General features: G+C 36.9%; 1 protein-coding gene across 2 annotated transcripts in view; it reads right to left on the reverse strand.

The window, feature by feature from the left end:
- Positions 1-16,053, reverse strand: part of CTNNA2 (catenin alpha 2) — a 447,877-nt gene that overhangs the window by 51,267 nt on the left and 380,557 nt on the right. For both annotated transcript variants that reach the window (XM_057369301.1, XM_057369302.1), the window contains exons 10-12: positions 6,780-6,872; positions 6,368-6,524; positions 3,232-3,432 (exon numbers count right to left, since the gene is read on the reverse strand). In XM_057369301.1, the coding sequence (XP_057225284.1) occupies positions 3,232-3,432; positions 6,368-6,524; positions 6,780-6,872 (451 nt within the window). The remainder of the gene's footprint in view (positions 1-3,231; positions 3,433-6,367; positions 6,525-6,779; positions 6,873-16,053) is intronic.

Raw genomic sequence — 16,053 nt, forward strand, 5'->3', positions numbered from 1 at the left:
AAAAAAAATCGAACCTTGAAACTCTGCTTTACTCCTGCACACAAATAACTAAATCCACTAAAATCTATGAGTTTGCTGCTTATTTCCAGCAAGTCCCATCAACTTTGTGGTTTTATAGTTTTCATTGTGGATTTATAAGAAAATCAGCAAGTGAAAGGTAATTTTTTGTTCTGGAAACTTCTGTTTTTAAAGGAAAATGAAAGTAGCCAATTTTAAAAGAACATTAACCAGTCTGTCACTCCCTAATATGGCTGTCCGAGATAAGAATCCAGCCTCTACCAAGCACTTGGCTTTAAAAGAAGTTTGTGAGCACAGGCAATAAAGTGCTGAAATGCTAAAAACCCCACCCCATTTATTCCAAAGGCTGTAAATTAAAACAGCAAAACAAATAAAAGTTGGAGAGGAGACTGGTTATTAAAGCAATGTTTGCAGTTTCCATTTCTCAGAACCAACTAACATAGTTTTCATTAATTTTCTCCCCCCTAAAAAAAACATTAGCAAGGTGTTTGTCTTTCCAAAACACTGTATCCATATTTCTCCACTGTGGATCCCAATACTCATAGAACACAGGGAAATCTATAGAAAAAGAGGCTTAACAGAGGCTTTCCTTTCCTGAGCTGACACTTAAAAGCAAATAATAATTAGAATTAATTTTATTTTTAATTTTTAATTTCTAAAAATTTAATATATTTATTAAATAAATTTAATAAAATTTAATTTTATTTTTAATTTTAATTTTAATTCTAACTACATTTAGAATTAACTAAATTTAGAATTCTAATCTTAGACTTTTTATGAGAAAGGTAATGTGCTTATTTCCCTTCCATTATAATTTACCTAAATTTTTCCCAGCTTTCAAAAGCACTTCATTTAAAAGTAAATTAAGGAAAATTTGAAAGAAAAAAAAAAAAAAAAAGGAAGAATAACGATGAAAACAGAGAGATGTTCATGACTGTGCTTCTCATAGATTTTGAAAAGTGAACATAGTGGGTGGAACCTGAATACAAATAAATCACTGGCATCACTTTTGACTGTTTGATAAAATCTGTGCAAGAGCTTGAGGTGATGAATTAAAAGAATATAGAAATAAATGTATGGATTCATAGGAACCCAGATCATGGAATCACTGAGGTTGGAAAACAYCCCTAAGACTGAGTCCAACCATTCCCCAGCACCACCACRGTCACCACTAAACCCTGWCCCCAARTGCCACATCCACAGGAGTTTGAACAMTTCCAGGGATGGTGATTCCAGAATGGCACTGGGGGGTTTAAATTCAATTTTAACTGCTTCATTCTAAGGCGATGAAATGAGTCAGTAAATTCTACTTTTTTTTAATCACAGAGAAATCATAATCAATGCCTTTGTAAATGGCCTGAAAAGCTGCAGATAGAAATTGTGCTCTAATATTAATGATCCACATTCACGACCGGCATAAATTGTTTGAGCTTCATCAGCTTCATTGAATTTGGGCCCATTCTGTCTCCTGAACTACTGCTACACAATTTACACATGATATAAAGTTCTTAATATTGTAAACATAATCATAATTTATTTTTAATGCAAGTTTACTTGCACTGTACAAAATAAAAAATAATAACTTCGACTTTTAGGAACAGGGAATTGTTCCTAACTCTTGAATCTCAGCATTAACACATTGATGTTGTCAAAATATGCTCAGTCCAGAGTTTGCAGCACTCAGTTGTAATTCAAATTCTATCAAAAAGTGCATTAAATATGGAATGTAAGTATTTACTGTGTGTATTATTGCTCTATATAATGGCACTCTATACTTGCCTGATGAAAAATTTTTARCAAATAAATTTATAGAATATTGGGTCAGAAATTTTAGCTCAATAAAAAGCCTGAGCATAAATTTTGGGTTGTTTACTAAGAAATCTTAATGTAGAAAGAATTCTTCATAGCCCCTCCTTGATCAAAAGAAGACTCAACCACAAGAGTGCAACAAAATATTTTACCATGTCCAAATGAAGAGATTATCTTCCTTCTGTGAATTCATAATACCAGTTCATAAACTTTTAAAAAGAAGCTACATTTACAGGACTTATTCCACTGATCTCYTGTTGGGTAGTAAAAAATAGGTTGACATTAAGCTGGGGACTACAACACCACAAGTAATATTAAATCATCCCAAAATCAGGGTTTTTAACTCATTTTGATGATTCTTGTTCTCAAAGCAAACACTGAGACTGCAGAGCTACAACACTTTTTGCTTTTCCATCTCCCAGGGCAATTCCTGGGTTTTCTGCCTGAAAGTCACATTTGCTGTGACCTGAACTGGTGCAATTTTCATTTGTTCCTTCTAAAATAATCTTGATGGTTTTAAAGCCTGGATGAACAAKTGCAATCAGGGAGTGGAGGATCAGGTCAGACATTTCCAGACACCCACAATTCGTGCATCTCTATCCTACCTGGGGACCTGATCAGTGAGTGGACACCCAGCATGTGAAGTCCATGAAACTTAAAGCACAATTCACCCAAAACCATCCAAACCCACTGCTTTAAGATGAGAGAGCTTGGCAGCACTGCCTGCACTGAATTATTGAGATGCACACAGCAACAGAGAGTGCTGATATAAAGGGCTTTAAAATGACCAGCACAGACCTGCAATCACCTACACTGAGATGGAACCAATTCCTGCTCTGGCAAGGCAAAAACAGATTGAAAAGAAAAAAAAAGAACTTTTTTTCCCCAGTCTATCAATCTAGCAGACTTTTCTGCTTTTATATAATCTACATATTTTATACAATCCAGCAAACTTTTATATTTTTTTCAATCAGGTGGTACATTTTCAGTTGCTTATATGTAGTTTTCAMTGAAAAGTTGTTTTGTTTAGTAACAATTCAGTCATCAACATGATGCACAGACCAAAGAGTAATGCTTGCAATGATTTTCCAGAGACACAAAATACATAATCAGAAGAAAAGGCTGTGTATTATTTATAAAAATCATAGAAACTTTGATGCAGAGGCCCAGTCTTGATGGATTACTGAATCTCTCCTTTTATATGGCTGTTGTCAGTATGACTTCTGCAACAGCACTGAGCAGAGAATAAAAAAATCCACTCATGGCCCTGAATTTATTTGTTCATATCTCGTTYTCAAGCACAGATTTCCCTCTGAGTTACAAATCTCAGAGAATTAACCGAAAGCTTTGCTGGACTAAATAACGAGTGTTTTGATCAATCTTTCAGCATTTYAACAGCCTTACCAGTYTCAGAGAGCAGTTTGGTAGCTTCCAGAACCTTCTCCGTGTAAACCCCGGTCTCGTAGTTTTCCATCTCGGCGTTGATGATGTGAATGACTCGGGCAGCGCGGCCCCGGATGGCGCCCGCGGTCCTGTCCAGGGTATCCACATCYCCCTCTTGCAGAGCAATCACACACTTGTTCACATCTTCCAGGATATGGTTTTCTGGAATTCAGGGGAAAAAAAAAAAATACAGCTTGTTTAATTTGATTCTTTGACTTGGACAAATGTCAGTGCGTTATAAAATTGTTATTTATCTTGATCCAGCTCTGAGAAACGGAAGTCCTTCTGTGACACCATCACATAACAGTAAAAATCAGGGTGATATTTATCTTTAGTAGGGACTGGGCTACATCATCTCACCTCCACTGTGACTCCCAACCTGTAATACCTTGAAAAAACTGACATTAATTTCAAACATCACACTGAATTTTATAATGAAATCGTAGTTAAAATGAATGCAAAAGGGAAAGCAGTTAAATATTCTGTTGATTCTCTAATAAACAGTTGGGCAGTTTTCTGAAGATGAATTCATGTTCTCCCATAAATGTTTAATATTTTTGGCTCATTTTTGCCTAAGTAAGTCAGAAAAGAAAATATATCTCATTGACAATACAAAGCAAATGGTCTTTGTAGGTAGCAGAGAACCTGCACATGAACAGTTCATTTCCCTCACTCCATCTATGCCAGAGCAGAAGCTGGAAATTTCTAAMAACACACTATAATTATATATGATGATATATTGTATGTATATTTATATATTTTATATGTATATATATATTTATTATATGTGCATATTCTGAAGCAAGAGCTGACAATAGTGACTCTGCTCAGAGGAGGTGATATCAAGCAGCTTTGTTGGATTCTTGGGAGATGCACTGTTATTTTTGTGYCTCTCTMCTCTCACATATCATAATTCATGTARTATTTTCACATACAAATTATGTGARRGGATGAAGAAGATTTTKACTAGGTCAGGYRTTATTTCCCTGCAGTCAGTTGAGTCAAAAATAATGTCAGTAAGACCACGACTGAATTTCATATTTGACCAAACTTAGTCTGAGAAACGCAGTGACTCTACACAGGAACTTGTTTTTCTGCTACAGACACCTCTAAACTGAAAATGAAATGCTGGTCTTTGTAGTAGTAGTAAAATAGAATTAATCAGTTCACCAGCTGCTTTTTGTTAATTATCCTTGGCCACYAAAAAGAATGACTCACTAATCTTCRCCACTCAAAATTCCAAGGCTGGATCATTTGAGGGTTTCAGAAATGTTTTACATGATGTCAAATTTTACACTGCAACAGCTTTGGATAGAAAATGAAAGTCCCCTGAGCTGTGAATCTGAGTAACTTGCAAGGCAAAATTCATTGTGTCAAACACTCTCTGCTCACAATGAAAAAGCAGTGCTTTGTAACTTTTTTTTTTCACTATTTCCATTTCACCATGACCAATTACTTTGATCGCAGCACGGCCAAATTTTGCCCAACAAAAATGTTATATGGATTTAAACAGAGAGTGCACTTGGAATATAAAGTAGCTGATTAAAATTTTGGTCAGCTTTCTCCTGGAAGCCACTTTATTATTAAAACATGTCATCAAACGTGACAGTCAATATGAAGASGAGGAGGTGTCATTTCAGGAGGTACATTTAACCAGACAGTGGCATTTTGAATGCYTGGATGGTTTAACATCCAAAAATAAAACTACCCTGTGTAAGCTGAGGCTTCCAAGCTTACAGCAACAGGATTTCTGGATACAGGGCCTGTTTTATCATGTTTAATAGATAAAAATATGAGAAAAAGAAATCTAAACAAAAATAATACTTCTCAGCTGCCTTGGAAAGTTTGGATTTAAATCAAGACTATGCTAAAAGAAATTATGGTTTGAGAAAAAGAAATTAAAAATTCCATCATCCATTCAAATGACTTCTKGTTTGTGAGTACAAGCACTTAGAGTAAAAAAATTCCTCAAACAAAGAAGAAAATGGCCATTTGAGCCAGTTTCCCAACTCTGGCATGTGGAATGGGTCTGCAGTTTACAGCCTGGCCATCCCTTTCACTTAGAACTAGTTCTGCTGGAAAATATTTTCAAGTACTTCAAATCTCAAATAAAACTCAGAGCTCCCATACTCCAAAATACTCTTTTATTCAGAGAGTTCATTTAAATTTTCTTGCCATGGCTTGCAATAAACACTGGCTGGATTCTTGAACAGTGGAATGTAGTTAACCAAACCAAACCATTTCCCTGTCAGTAAGAGCATCAGGATGCCACCAAACAAAATAAAGACGGCAAGAAAAGAAAATTCAGGATTTTTTAAAAAGGAATAAATATGTTTTTCTTCCAAACCTTATAAACTTCTATTAGAAAATTTAGGAAACATCAAGACAAATAATGTAGAATGAAATATAACACTTTGGCTAGATTGTCTCATGAAGTTTTGCCCTTCTGGGACATTCAAGTAAGCAAAGCCCTCTTGGCACCCTCTGTGTCCTTACTCACAGCAATGAAATTCACCTTTCTAAGCAAAAAATAGGAAAATGAGTTTTCTGCAGCAGAAATAGACCCAAACCTTGCACCACTTTGTGACCATATCAGAACAACACACTCTGCCACGAGCTGCAGCCCTTCACCAGGAGGGTAAAGAAAAGACTGACCCAGGGTCAAAATCCTTCTCTTCTCCATCCCTTCTTTACCCTTTCAACCAAAACCATCCTGTGATTCTGTGATTCTACAAAGTTTATCTTTCCTCTTCTAGCCCACAACTGCACGAGGATTCTAACAATTCCTACAACTACTGTCAGCCTGTCACAGGTCTGGAACCTTTTAAAAGGTGGACAAAATTCTTCTTGAAACAAAACTTCTCTAGAAACAGAAGCAAAATAGGATGTGTTTTCTGGGAGGTGAAGAGCCAGCTATTGCCATCAGGGATTAACTGACACGGTGTGGTCACTTCCAGTGAGTTTAGAAGATCAAAATTCCAATAGAGATGAGCTAATGGCTTAATGAGGTTTTAGCAATTATATCTTTTACCCACTCTGACCCAACACTTTAATTTAGGTGTACATTTTTAGAAAAAAAACCCCTTGATGCCAGTACCTGACACAGAGAGGAAATCATCCACTGAAGTGATGTCGTCCACAGCCTCGGTGAGAACTCGAACCTGCTTCTCCCACTGGTCCTTGAACACATCCATGTTGTCCTGGGCTACTTTGCTCTGGGGTCTGGCAGCCAATGTGAGTGCAGCATTAATTACCTGTTAATTAAATCCATCTGTTAGGAGGAGTGGAAAATTATTTTAAAGTGAAAGAACAAATAAATCATGGAATGTGTTAAAAATACAGCACCGCAACCCATTTGATACGAAGGATCTCAATATATGGATGCATTTTTCACAGTTTGTGGAAATCAGGCAACAATCTCATGACAAAGACAAGGCCATATTCTTCTTCAAATTCTTTTAAGTGCTAAAAGAGCTCTCAAGTACTGTTTAGCAGGGATCTTAACTCACCTGTGGGCACAGACTATCGATCTGAGTGGCTGCCATCCGGACCAACTTCACMCCTTCTTCATTATTGGAGATTGAACAGGCCAGATTCGCAACCTGCAATGAAATCATCAAATCATCAGGGTGAGAATCAAGTTTTAGGCACGTGAGCCATTTTATACCTTTCTCAGTTGTTATTGAGCTTTGCCTGYGATGAAAGAATTTTATACAAGAGGAATAATGCATCTTCTGTGCTGGTGAACAGAAAACCAYGAAGATTATTTCCTTACTAGCAAACTGAACCACCAATCTTCTTTAGATTTTTCTCAGAATCTTCCCTCAYTGTCAAGTGTTTCAAATYCTCCTCTACAGCTTGAAAATTATCKGCTGAGAAGTCATATAGGGARTGCAGAACATGCAGACAYTTATCTGTACRTTTTCYTTTCTCAGTTCCTTCTTCCTCTCATGAACATATTCCTTATTAATAGAAGTAATCAGGCTCATCCATTCAGTCTGARCTTGGCAAAATGAAGGATTTTTGATGTCCTAACACATGCAATCATACTTTTTAACCCATAAACAAAATTGATACCTTCACTGATACTTGGAAGTTACCTGTCTCTCAAATATCTTTACTRTTTCTGATGGTTTTATGTTAAAATCATGTTAAATTAATTTTAATTTCAGTTAAACTCCTTTATTCTTATGTGTTTGTTTGCCCCACAGTAAAATAACTTAGTGATGTGAAATATCTCCATTGAAAGCATTTCACAGACCTGTAACATAGGCCTGAAGATCTTGTTCAAAGCTCTTTAAATCYACATTTCCTTGCCCTGGCACAGCTTTGGGAGGTCTGAACCTCATAAGACTGAAGGCTATTTGGATAAGATAAAGGCTTGGAGAGACATCTGAATGAGATCTGGAAATCAGAGCATGCCTCCAGACAGACAGAGCAGAGCTGCATCTCTGTGGCTCCGATTCAAGTAGAGGAGAATGTTCTCCCAGCTCATAGAGCTCTTCCAAAAATCCCATTCCCAAAAGCTTTGTGCCAAGTCCATGASTCTGCCCTGGGTTTTCCAAATTGCAGTTCGTGTCACTGCACCATTTAAATCACAAAGGTGCATTTTGGGATGGGGAAATACAGAATATTTTTTTAATCATCCAAAAGAGCGGCTTTTAATTCTAATCTACACTAAAACAAACTTATAAAATTTTAACTATGCTTCGTTGGTATTATTCACTGTGCCTGAAGGCACAGCTCTCAGTTGGAAATGATTCATGAATTAGTTCAARTGCCCCCATCTCTCCAGTTTACCTCCAGTCTCCCCTTGTGCTGTTAATCTGTTCCTGTCTCCAGCACACGTCTCTGCCTTAGCCCTGATCCATCTGTTCTGCACGGAACCTCTTTCCTTCCCCAGTTCTGTGCAGCGCTGTTTCCATCCATCAGAGCACCGGAGCCCCAGCAAGAAAAAAACCCAAGGCTTCAAAGAGTCTTCAGGCATTTCCTAGTCAAGATTTTCTCATAACGTCGTGATTTTTATTTTCATTTCACGGTGAGACAAATGAGTTGGTCTGTTTGTTAACAGCCTTACAGCTCTCGTGTCAAAAACATTCTCCTGAGCTGACATCTTCCAATTAATTTACCATTTTCTGTAGTCACTTCTCAGCACACATCAAACAAACCACTTTTTAATCTTCACCAGAAACAAAAGCTAAGCAGGATAATCTTTAGAATGCATTAACATAAGTGGAAATTACAGACTTKAAAAACTGGTAAATGATATTAAGTTTAGCAAGCACCACTTCCTGTATGGAGCTAAGTGGTTTTTCAGATTGCCCTTGTATTTTGGGATTAACATGATGAGAATTTGTCCTAAAGCTTCAGATGTAACATTTATCTTTTTGCAGATAGAAATGAGATATATGACTGAAGGCTTCTGGGTATCACGGGATGGCCATCAAATTATAAAGCAGATCTTTGAGTTTTTCTGGAGGAGAACTTTGCAGATATAATCAGCAAAAATAAAATTTATTTCTTCTCTGTTAATTACTTTTTGAACAGATTCTAATGAGATTATATTTGGATGTTGCAAAGCACCCTGTTTTCCCAAGAAGGATACAGACACAGAGAAATTTTTTTTTTCTTTTTTTGTTTGTTTGTTTGTTTGGGTGTTTTGTTTTGTTTTTTATTTTTTGTTGGGTTTTTTTTTTGTATAATAGACTTTAGTACATTGTTTTGGGTGTAACTATCAACACAAGAGAACAAATTTAACCTATTGCTACATCAAATATACATTACAAGAGCACTACAGTTACCTGTTTAAAAGAAATAATGATACCTATCTTGTATCATTATAAATTTAATCATTTCTGTGGTATATTTCAAGTTTTGCATAAATATAACCCCGTATCATCAGCAGTCAACAGCAAAACCATTTCACAATCCAGCAGGGAGTGTGCCAGCCTTCACCACGGCAAGATCTGATTATGTCAAATAAACATAGAGATAAGCAAATTCCACAATGGCAGATGAAATCTGGATAAAAATGAATTTAGCATTGCAAATCCATGACTTTAACCAAAACTTAATTTTTAAAACATGGCAAGAAATGGCCTTTACTTGCTTGAGCCTGAATTTCAGTGCATAAGCACGGATCTGTGAAACAACACAAGCTTTAGGTGCACTCAATCACCAGATATCACATTATTTAATTACTCTGATTGACTTTGTTATCAAATACACAGTCAAGTCACCATCAATTAATACTCCTGGCACAGCAAGGGGCACATGCATGTTCTTATTTGATAGAAACCACAAGGTAATTCATGCTTTAGCCTACTATAAATTCAGCAACTGCAGGTATTTTTCTCACCTCAAACTATGACAAAAAACTCTTAGACACAATTTCACCCCACTCAGCAGATTTGGTGCCAAACTGATCCCTTTGGATAATGGATAAAAAAAGGGGAGGTCCTGTTTCTGGTTGACTCCTTCTCTAGATGTGCCTGGTTTGTTATTTAAACCTTGATTACAGCTGGTCCTGGTGATTGAAAAAGATGTAACTGAAATAAAAGATGTTCCAGTGGTGCATTATAACTGTTTGCCATGGGCACATTTAATACAAGGTGTTTTGTGAAGAACCCAGCCACTTTTGAGRTTGGSAATTTCTTTMATTTGCTACTCCTGGGCTGGATGRAGCASAGAGCTTGSAAARGAAAATAAAAAGGCTKTAWATTAGTGTAGCTGCCAATTTACCAAAATTTTGATTTGACAGCCTTTGCCTTTGCATTTCAAATGCTCTCTCTCCACCAAAGCATTGAAGGGGAGGTTTCATGAGAAGTTGTGGAAGCAACAGGTAATTAATAGTCCTTTTCTTTTTTTTTCCTTTTCTTTGCGGTGACCTTTCCCTTAGGACAGGAAAACTTTATTTCTGCCCCAAAATTGCACTTGAATCTACAAAAGTAATCAAGAGACTTTCATACTAATTTACTTTATTTTTACACTGATTAAAATCAGGTGCCTTTCATTGTGTTTTTAAATGAGACTATTTCGTTTTTTTGACTTGAACCCTTTGTATTATTAAAGTTAACTATGACTATCAAGACATATTGTGCTCTTTTGACTACCAAAATCCATTGTCTTCTGTTCAAACTTAAATTCAAAGATTTAACAAGACCATTTGGAATTCAACCTAAGTGAAAAGGTCCAAAAGAAAAATCTATTGCTTAGAGCAAAAATGTAAAAGAAAAAAAAGGAGGCAGTATAAGCTAGAGTAAAAGAGCAACAGCAACTCAAAAGCTGTAGAATATTCTATTTTTTAACATTTTTTAAAATTCTTATTTTATCACCATAAATTGCTTAGAAGAATTGATTCCTAAAAAGCTCTGTTCTGCTTCCCCAACCATTTAATCATTCAAAGGTAGAGAATGCCAACTATCCATATCTTAGTTCCTTAGTTTTCCATATTGCTTGTAAATATGTGACTTCTTTTAAAATTGTATGTCATTGCATACAAGTCATGCTTATTATATTTATGTAATTTATTTTTTTTCATTCTACTTAACTGCTGAAAGTATTAGGAAGAAAAAAATTGCAATAAAGTATTCTTTTTTTAGGAAATTCAAGAGAAACTTACACAAACCCAAGACACTGGTTGTTTTATGTGTCTACACCACACATTTGGGAAGCTGAAACTTTCTGAGTGATTCAGCTTGAGATGAAGGTGGTTTAAATCAGTTTAAGTTCTGTGGCACTCACAGGGGACTAAACCCAAGCAAATAATCAATTATCATGTTCAGCTGATGAGACATAACCTGCTGAACTGTGGTATCTTCACTATTTGTAATTATTTATCCATTTACTTAGTAATTTATCCAGMTATTGCTTCAATCTCCGAATCCTTCAAAGTTCTGACATATATTAATGTCAGTGCTGCTGTAGGAAGCCCTACAAATAGGAGCCACAAATAAGAGATTTTTTTCTGCAGCAGAGCAGAGTTGAAGCCAAGTTACCCAAGATCTTCAACTTATTTATCCTCGCTGTACTCACTCAAGCATTCTATTATGAGCAAAACTCTATTTATCACTAGACAGGATGTTTTTGCACACACACAAACAAGTGCCAAAAAAAATCCAAATGTCACTGAGAGTACACACTGCAGCAGATTCCTGTTCCTCRTCATGCACTGCAGTGCCAGCTTGTACTGCCATGAAAATATGAGAGTGTGGTCTCTCCCTCAGTGCCTATTCCATATGGCATGGGGGGAACCCCATCCTGGATGATATGGCCAATTTTCCCTCATTTCTATTAAATAAGAGATGAATTTTAAGTTGTTCACCTGGACATATATTCAGGTCTCTTAAAAAATCTAACTGCATGCAAAGCAGTAAAAAAAATAATAATAAAAAAAAAATTAAAAAAAAGAAGCTTTTATTTTATAAATTAATAATGACCTGATTTACTGAGTTTGATGTTTGCTTTGAAAATTTCCAGCACCAAAGCCTGAACATATTGAACATAAACTGCTCAGACATTTGCAATATGTATCTAAGGAAATTGGTACCAGCAGGATGTTAGAAAGCTACAGAGCCTTTTAAGCACAACAGTTGAATGTTTTATTTCATGTTTTATATGCTGCCCACTGAGCCTACAGAAAACTCTTTTCACTCTCAAAAGGTCAGCAGCATTTTCTCTCTTACTTACTACAGGAAAAAGGCTCTTCCACTCACTCCAACTCCCTTCAGATTTGCTCTGTATCAGATTGAGTTGGAAGAGCTTTAAAAGATTTCTGCTTTTGGTAATGTTCCAAGWACTTCAGACTTTAATAAATTCAGTGGGTCTTCATCTGAGATTTTTGAAGGAAAACTAAGAGTGTTGGAAGCCTTGTGTGTACAGAAAGCTCAACTCTAAAAGAAAAAAAATCCTAATTTTAGGCAATTTCAGTSAAGTGTTGTTAACTCAATCTGAATCTCCCTCCTTTTCAGAACCATTCTGGTGCATGCCATGATTATGGGTCTATATGATGGAATAAAAAGGGAGATAAAAAATGAAGTACCTTGAAAAACCCTTCTATTAAAYTATTTTCATAACTGAAAAGAGGCCAACATTGGTTCATGTTCAATTATAGAGCTGCCACTAAAGAACAGAAGAAAAAAAAGCTATTGTATTTTGACCCTTTACTTTTAATATCAGACAATAATAATGATTTCGGATATGAATAAAAAAAAAAAAAATTCAGTAGAAGTAAATACTGTCTCTTCTTTTCTTTCTCCTTATATATGGAATTTGACCACAAAACCCTGAAACAGGCCAAGTTTAGACAGCACACTGAAGAGCCTCAACTGTGATAAAATGCCTGATTACAAACACAAGGAACCCTCTACTGTGATCTAAAGACCTTCTAGAAGAAGAATGGGACAATCTCTGATTTTAGACCAACTTTCCAGGTCATTGTGAATTCTCAGCAGGAATCAGGATCTCAGCAGGATCATCCCAGGAATTCTCTATGGAAAACAGGGGAAAGCAAATTGATTAAAGAAAAAGCAGGTGATTGTCTCAGAGCATTTCTCCAATTTGCACCTGACAAAAATAATTCTGTAAACGACTTGCATTTCAGTTTTACCTTTTTTTTTTTTCTTTTTCCATTTTTTTTCAGGGTTTCAGTTTTAATTTACTTTAATTTGTAAAATTATTCAAGCAATGCTGTTGGACACTTGGAGTGGAGCACTGCCCAGAGCTATCAGCTGCATTTTCAGCTGGAAAAAATGGGTCTGACAGGAACAGCAACTGTAGGGGATCTGTTCCCTGGTGTCCATATAYTCAGGTGGATCCTGGATATCCTGTTCAAAACCACACCAGCCACAGGATTGCTGAGTTTAGACAGTGCAGYTAAAAGTGATTAATTTTATTTACTGACTTTCTGAGTTAAAACTGCATTTTGCATTTCATTGGTACACACTTTTTTCTTCCTTTCACAGAAAGTGAAGGTAAAACATCCAGCTACAAGAATTCCTTCTGTAGAGGCCAGAGACCCATCTCAGAGCTTTTTCACCTCTGTTAGCAGGATGGGGTTATTTTTCTATTTAATTTGATAATAGGGAAAGGATTTCAGACACCATTTTTCCATAACTGATCTATTGGCAGTGAAAAAATAGTGAACAAAGAATGCAGAGGAACACACCAAAAACTACAATATAAACTCTGAAATGTCAGCCAACAGAACTTTTGCACAACATTAACTGCTACATTCCAAAAGGTRCAAAATGGCCAAAAGAATTTCTTAGTCTGGTACATCAACAAAACTGAGGAAGTTTTGTGTATTAATCCTTTCTGGTCAATTTGTAACCAAGGCCACTGCTACTCCACCTCATCATGAATTATGAGCAATGTGTACTGAAATAACCAAGGAGCAAGAGGGCAGTTGGTGTCCGATGGAAAGAAGATTTACAACGCTGCAATGTGTGTGAGTCGATCCCATAAAGCAATTTTGACAACACACCCCTGGCAGTGCTGTAATTAATAGATATTAATAGCAAGCAGTTACCAAAGCAATCCATCTATCTAATAACAGTCCACTATTTTGGCAAACTGCTTGGTGACCCTGGAACAGGGATGCATGCCTGACTAGGCTGTGATAATTAAATGTTAGTTATATTATCAGGGAGCTGTATTTTGACAGCTGTTGAAGAAAAAGAGGGGACTGTGTTGGAACTCAGAAAAGTTCAAGACATTACCAGAAGCTCTGAAGGCATTAGCAGTGTGATATCAGACACCCCAGGGTATAAACAAAGCACAAATTATAATCGCTGATCCCTAAAGGAACATAAGTTGAGAGTTAGACGGAACCAACTTTATTTAACCGATGTGGATGGAGCTGAACTTGGCAGGGGATGTGAAGAAGAATAATAAGAAGAGCTTGTTACGGGTGTGTCAGCCAGAAAAGGAAGGTCACAGAAAGTGCATCCCCCCTCTGATAAGCATGGCTGGCAAACAGCAATGAGAAGGAATTGAGGTACCCAACAACTTCGATTAAAAAAAAGTGTTCAGTGGCAGCCTCTCCTCCCACACCTCCCCAGATGAGGGGCTGGGGGAGCAAAGTCTCTCCTGCTGACAAAGATGAGGTTTGAGCCCACCTGAGCAACCTGAACAAGCACAAATCTGTGGAATCCACAATTGCATCCCAGGATTCTGATGGAATCAGCTGATGGAGCTGCCAAGCCACTCTCCACGACATTCACCGAGGCACAGCAGCCAGGGAGCAGAAAATCCATCACTCCCATCTTCAACAAGGATTGAAAAGAGGACCCTGGGAGCCACCCCCTGTCAGCTTCACCTCTGCACCCAGGAAAATGCTGGAAAGGCCCTTCTAGAAGCTCTGCTGAGGCACATGAAGAACAGGGAGATGATTCAGGACAGCCAGCACGGCTTCACCAGTGGTCAGAGGGTTGAGGGARGTGGTTGTKCCCCTCTTCTCWGCTCAGGTGAGACCCCAYCTGCAAAGCCCCAGCATGGAGAAGAATGTAAATCTGTTGGAATGGGTCTGGGGGAGCCACAGAAACAATCAGAGGGCTGATTTCTGAAATTTCATTTGGAGTAATATTTTAAAGGCTTTCAAAATCCCACTGAGAGAAAACTGATCTAACACGAATCCAGTTTTTGTGCAAGGAAAGTCTATGAAATGTTTTTACAATAATTTATTAATGGCTCAACAGTAATGCAAAATGGTGTCATCTGCCCAAAACCAGAATGTGTAGACAAGGCAACAGAACKGGATGTTCCCTTTTCCATTCCTCCTGTCAGCTTTAACCCTGACATGGAGAGAGCTCATATTGGCTCAAAAAATCATTTGGTTTATTTGCCTGCTTAGCAACCCTTTTTCCTGCTAATATATTGCCTTTTCTCCTGGAAATGTCATATTCAAGCTAATTATTCTTACAATAGGAGTGTCTGACACCAGAAAACCAAATACCCAAGAGTATTTAGCAGAAAAAAGGTATTTTGGTATGAGGTATTTTCTGACTTTTGTGTTATAAAAAAAAATAATCAGTCCATTATTCCTGCCTTCTTGTCCTGTCATTCTCTGACCATCCTTTTTGCATGTTCAGAAAAAGAGATTCTTTACAAACATTTGTTTAACAGCAGCTGCATTTATACTGGTAAGGTAACCTCAGGCAAACACAGATCTGAGCACTTGAACACACTCATTACCCTTTTTCAGCTGCAAACATAATCCTGAGCAGAGTTTTAGCCTAAATTAYSTTTTTTATATGACACATGGTCTCTYTCWTATCTRTTCAAAAGATGTTGGCCAAAAAGGTGGGACTGAGAAACCTCGATCTGTTCTTATTGGTAAGGACATGACAATGGGGTGAGAAAAATTGCTTTTATATTTCGTTCTCTCTCCTCCTCTGAAATGGGGAATACATTAAAAAAATCCCCACAGTATTAATTATYCAATGGCCTGGAATGCATGTCTTCAAATTATAATTTCTCTTAATTTAGGACTCACTTTTAGGGTTTTTGCACAGAATTTTGGTTTTGTWATAGTAAATGTGGAAATTTTCATCTTAGTTGTGAACTCGATGATGTGGTCTATTTGATTAAAAGCTGTTACATTCTGACCCAGTCCTACATTTTGTCCCAGTTGCCACCTTTGCAAGTTCTCTGTGTTAAAGTTGATTACCTTTTCAAAGGATCATCATTAGCTCATAAATGCCCAAAACCATTTCAACAAAACCTAGATTATTTATTGTACATTAGAGTGATGATTTTGGCTTTTTCTTTGACCCTTCAAAAAAA

Source organism: Malurus melanocephalus, unplaced genomic scaffold, assembly GCF_030028575.1.
Source record: "Malurus melanocephalus ecotype Western Australia unplaced genomic scaffold, MMel_1.1 scaffold_107, whole genome shotgun sequence".
NCBI classification, from domain to species: domain Eukaryota; kingdom Metazoa; phylum Chordata; class Aves; order Passeriformes; family Maluridae; genus Malurus; species Malurus melanocephalus.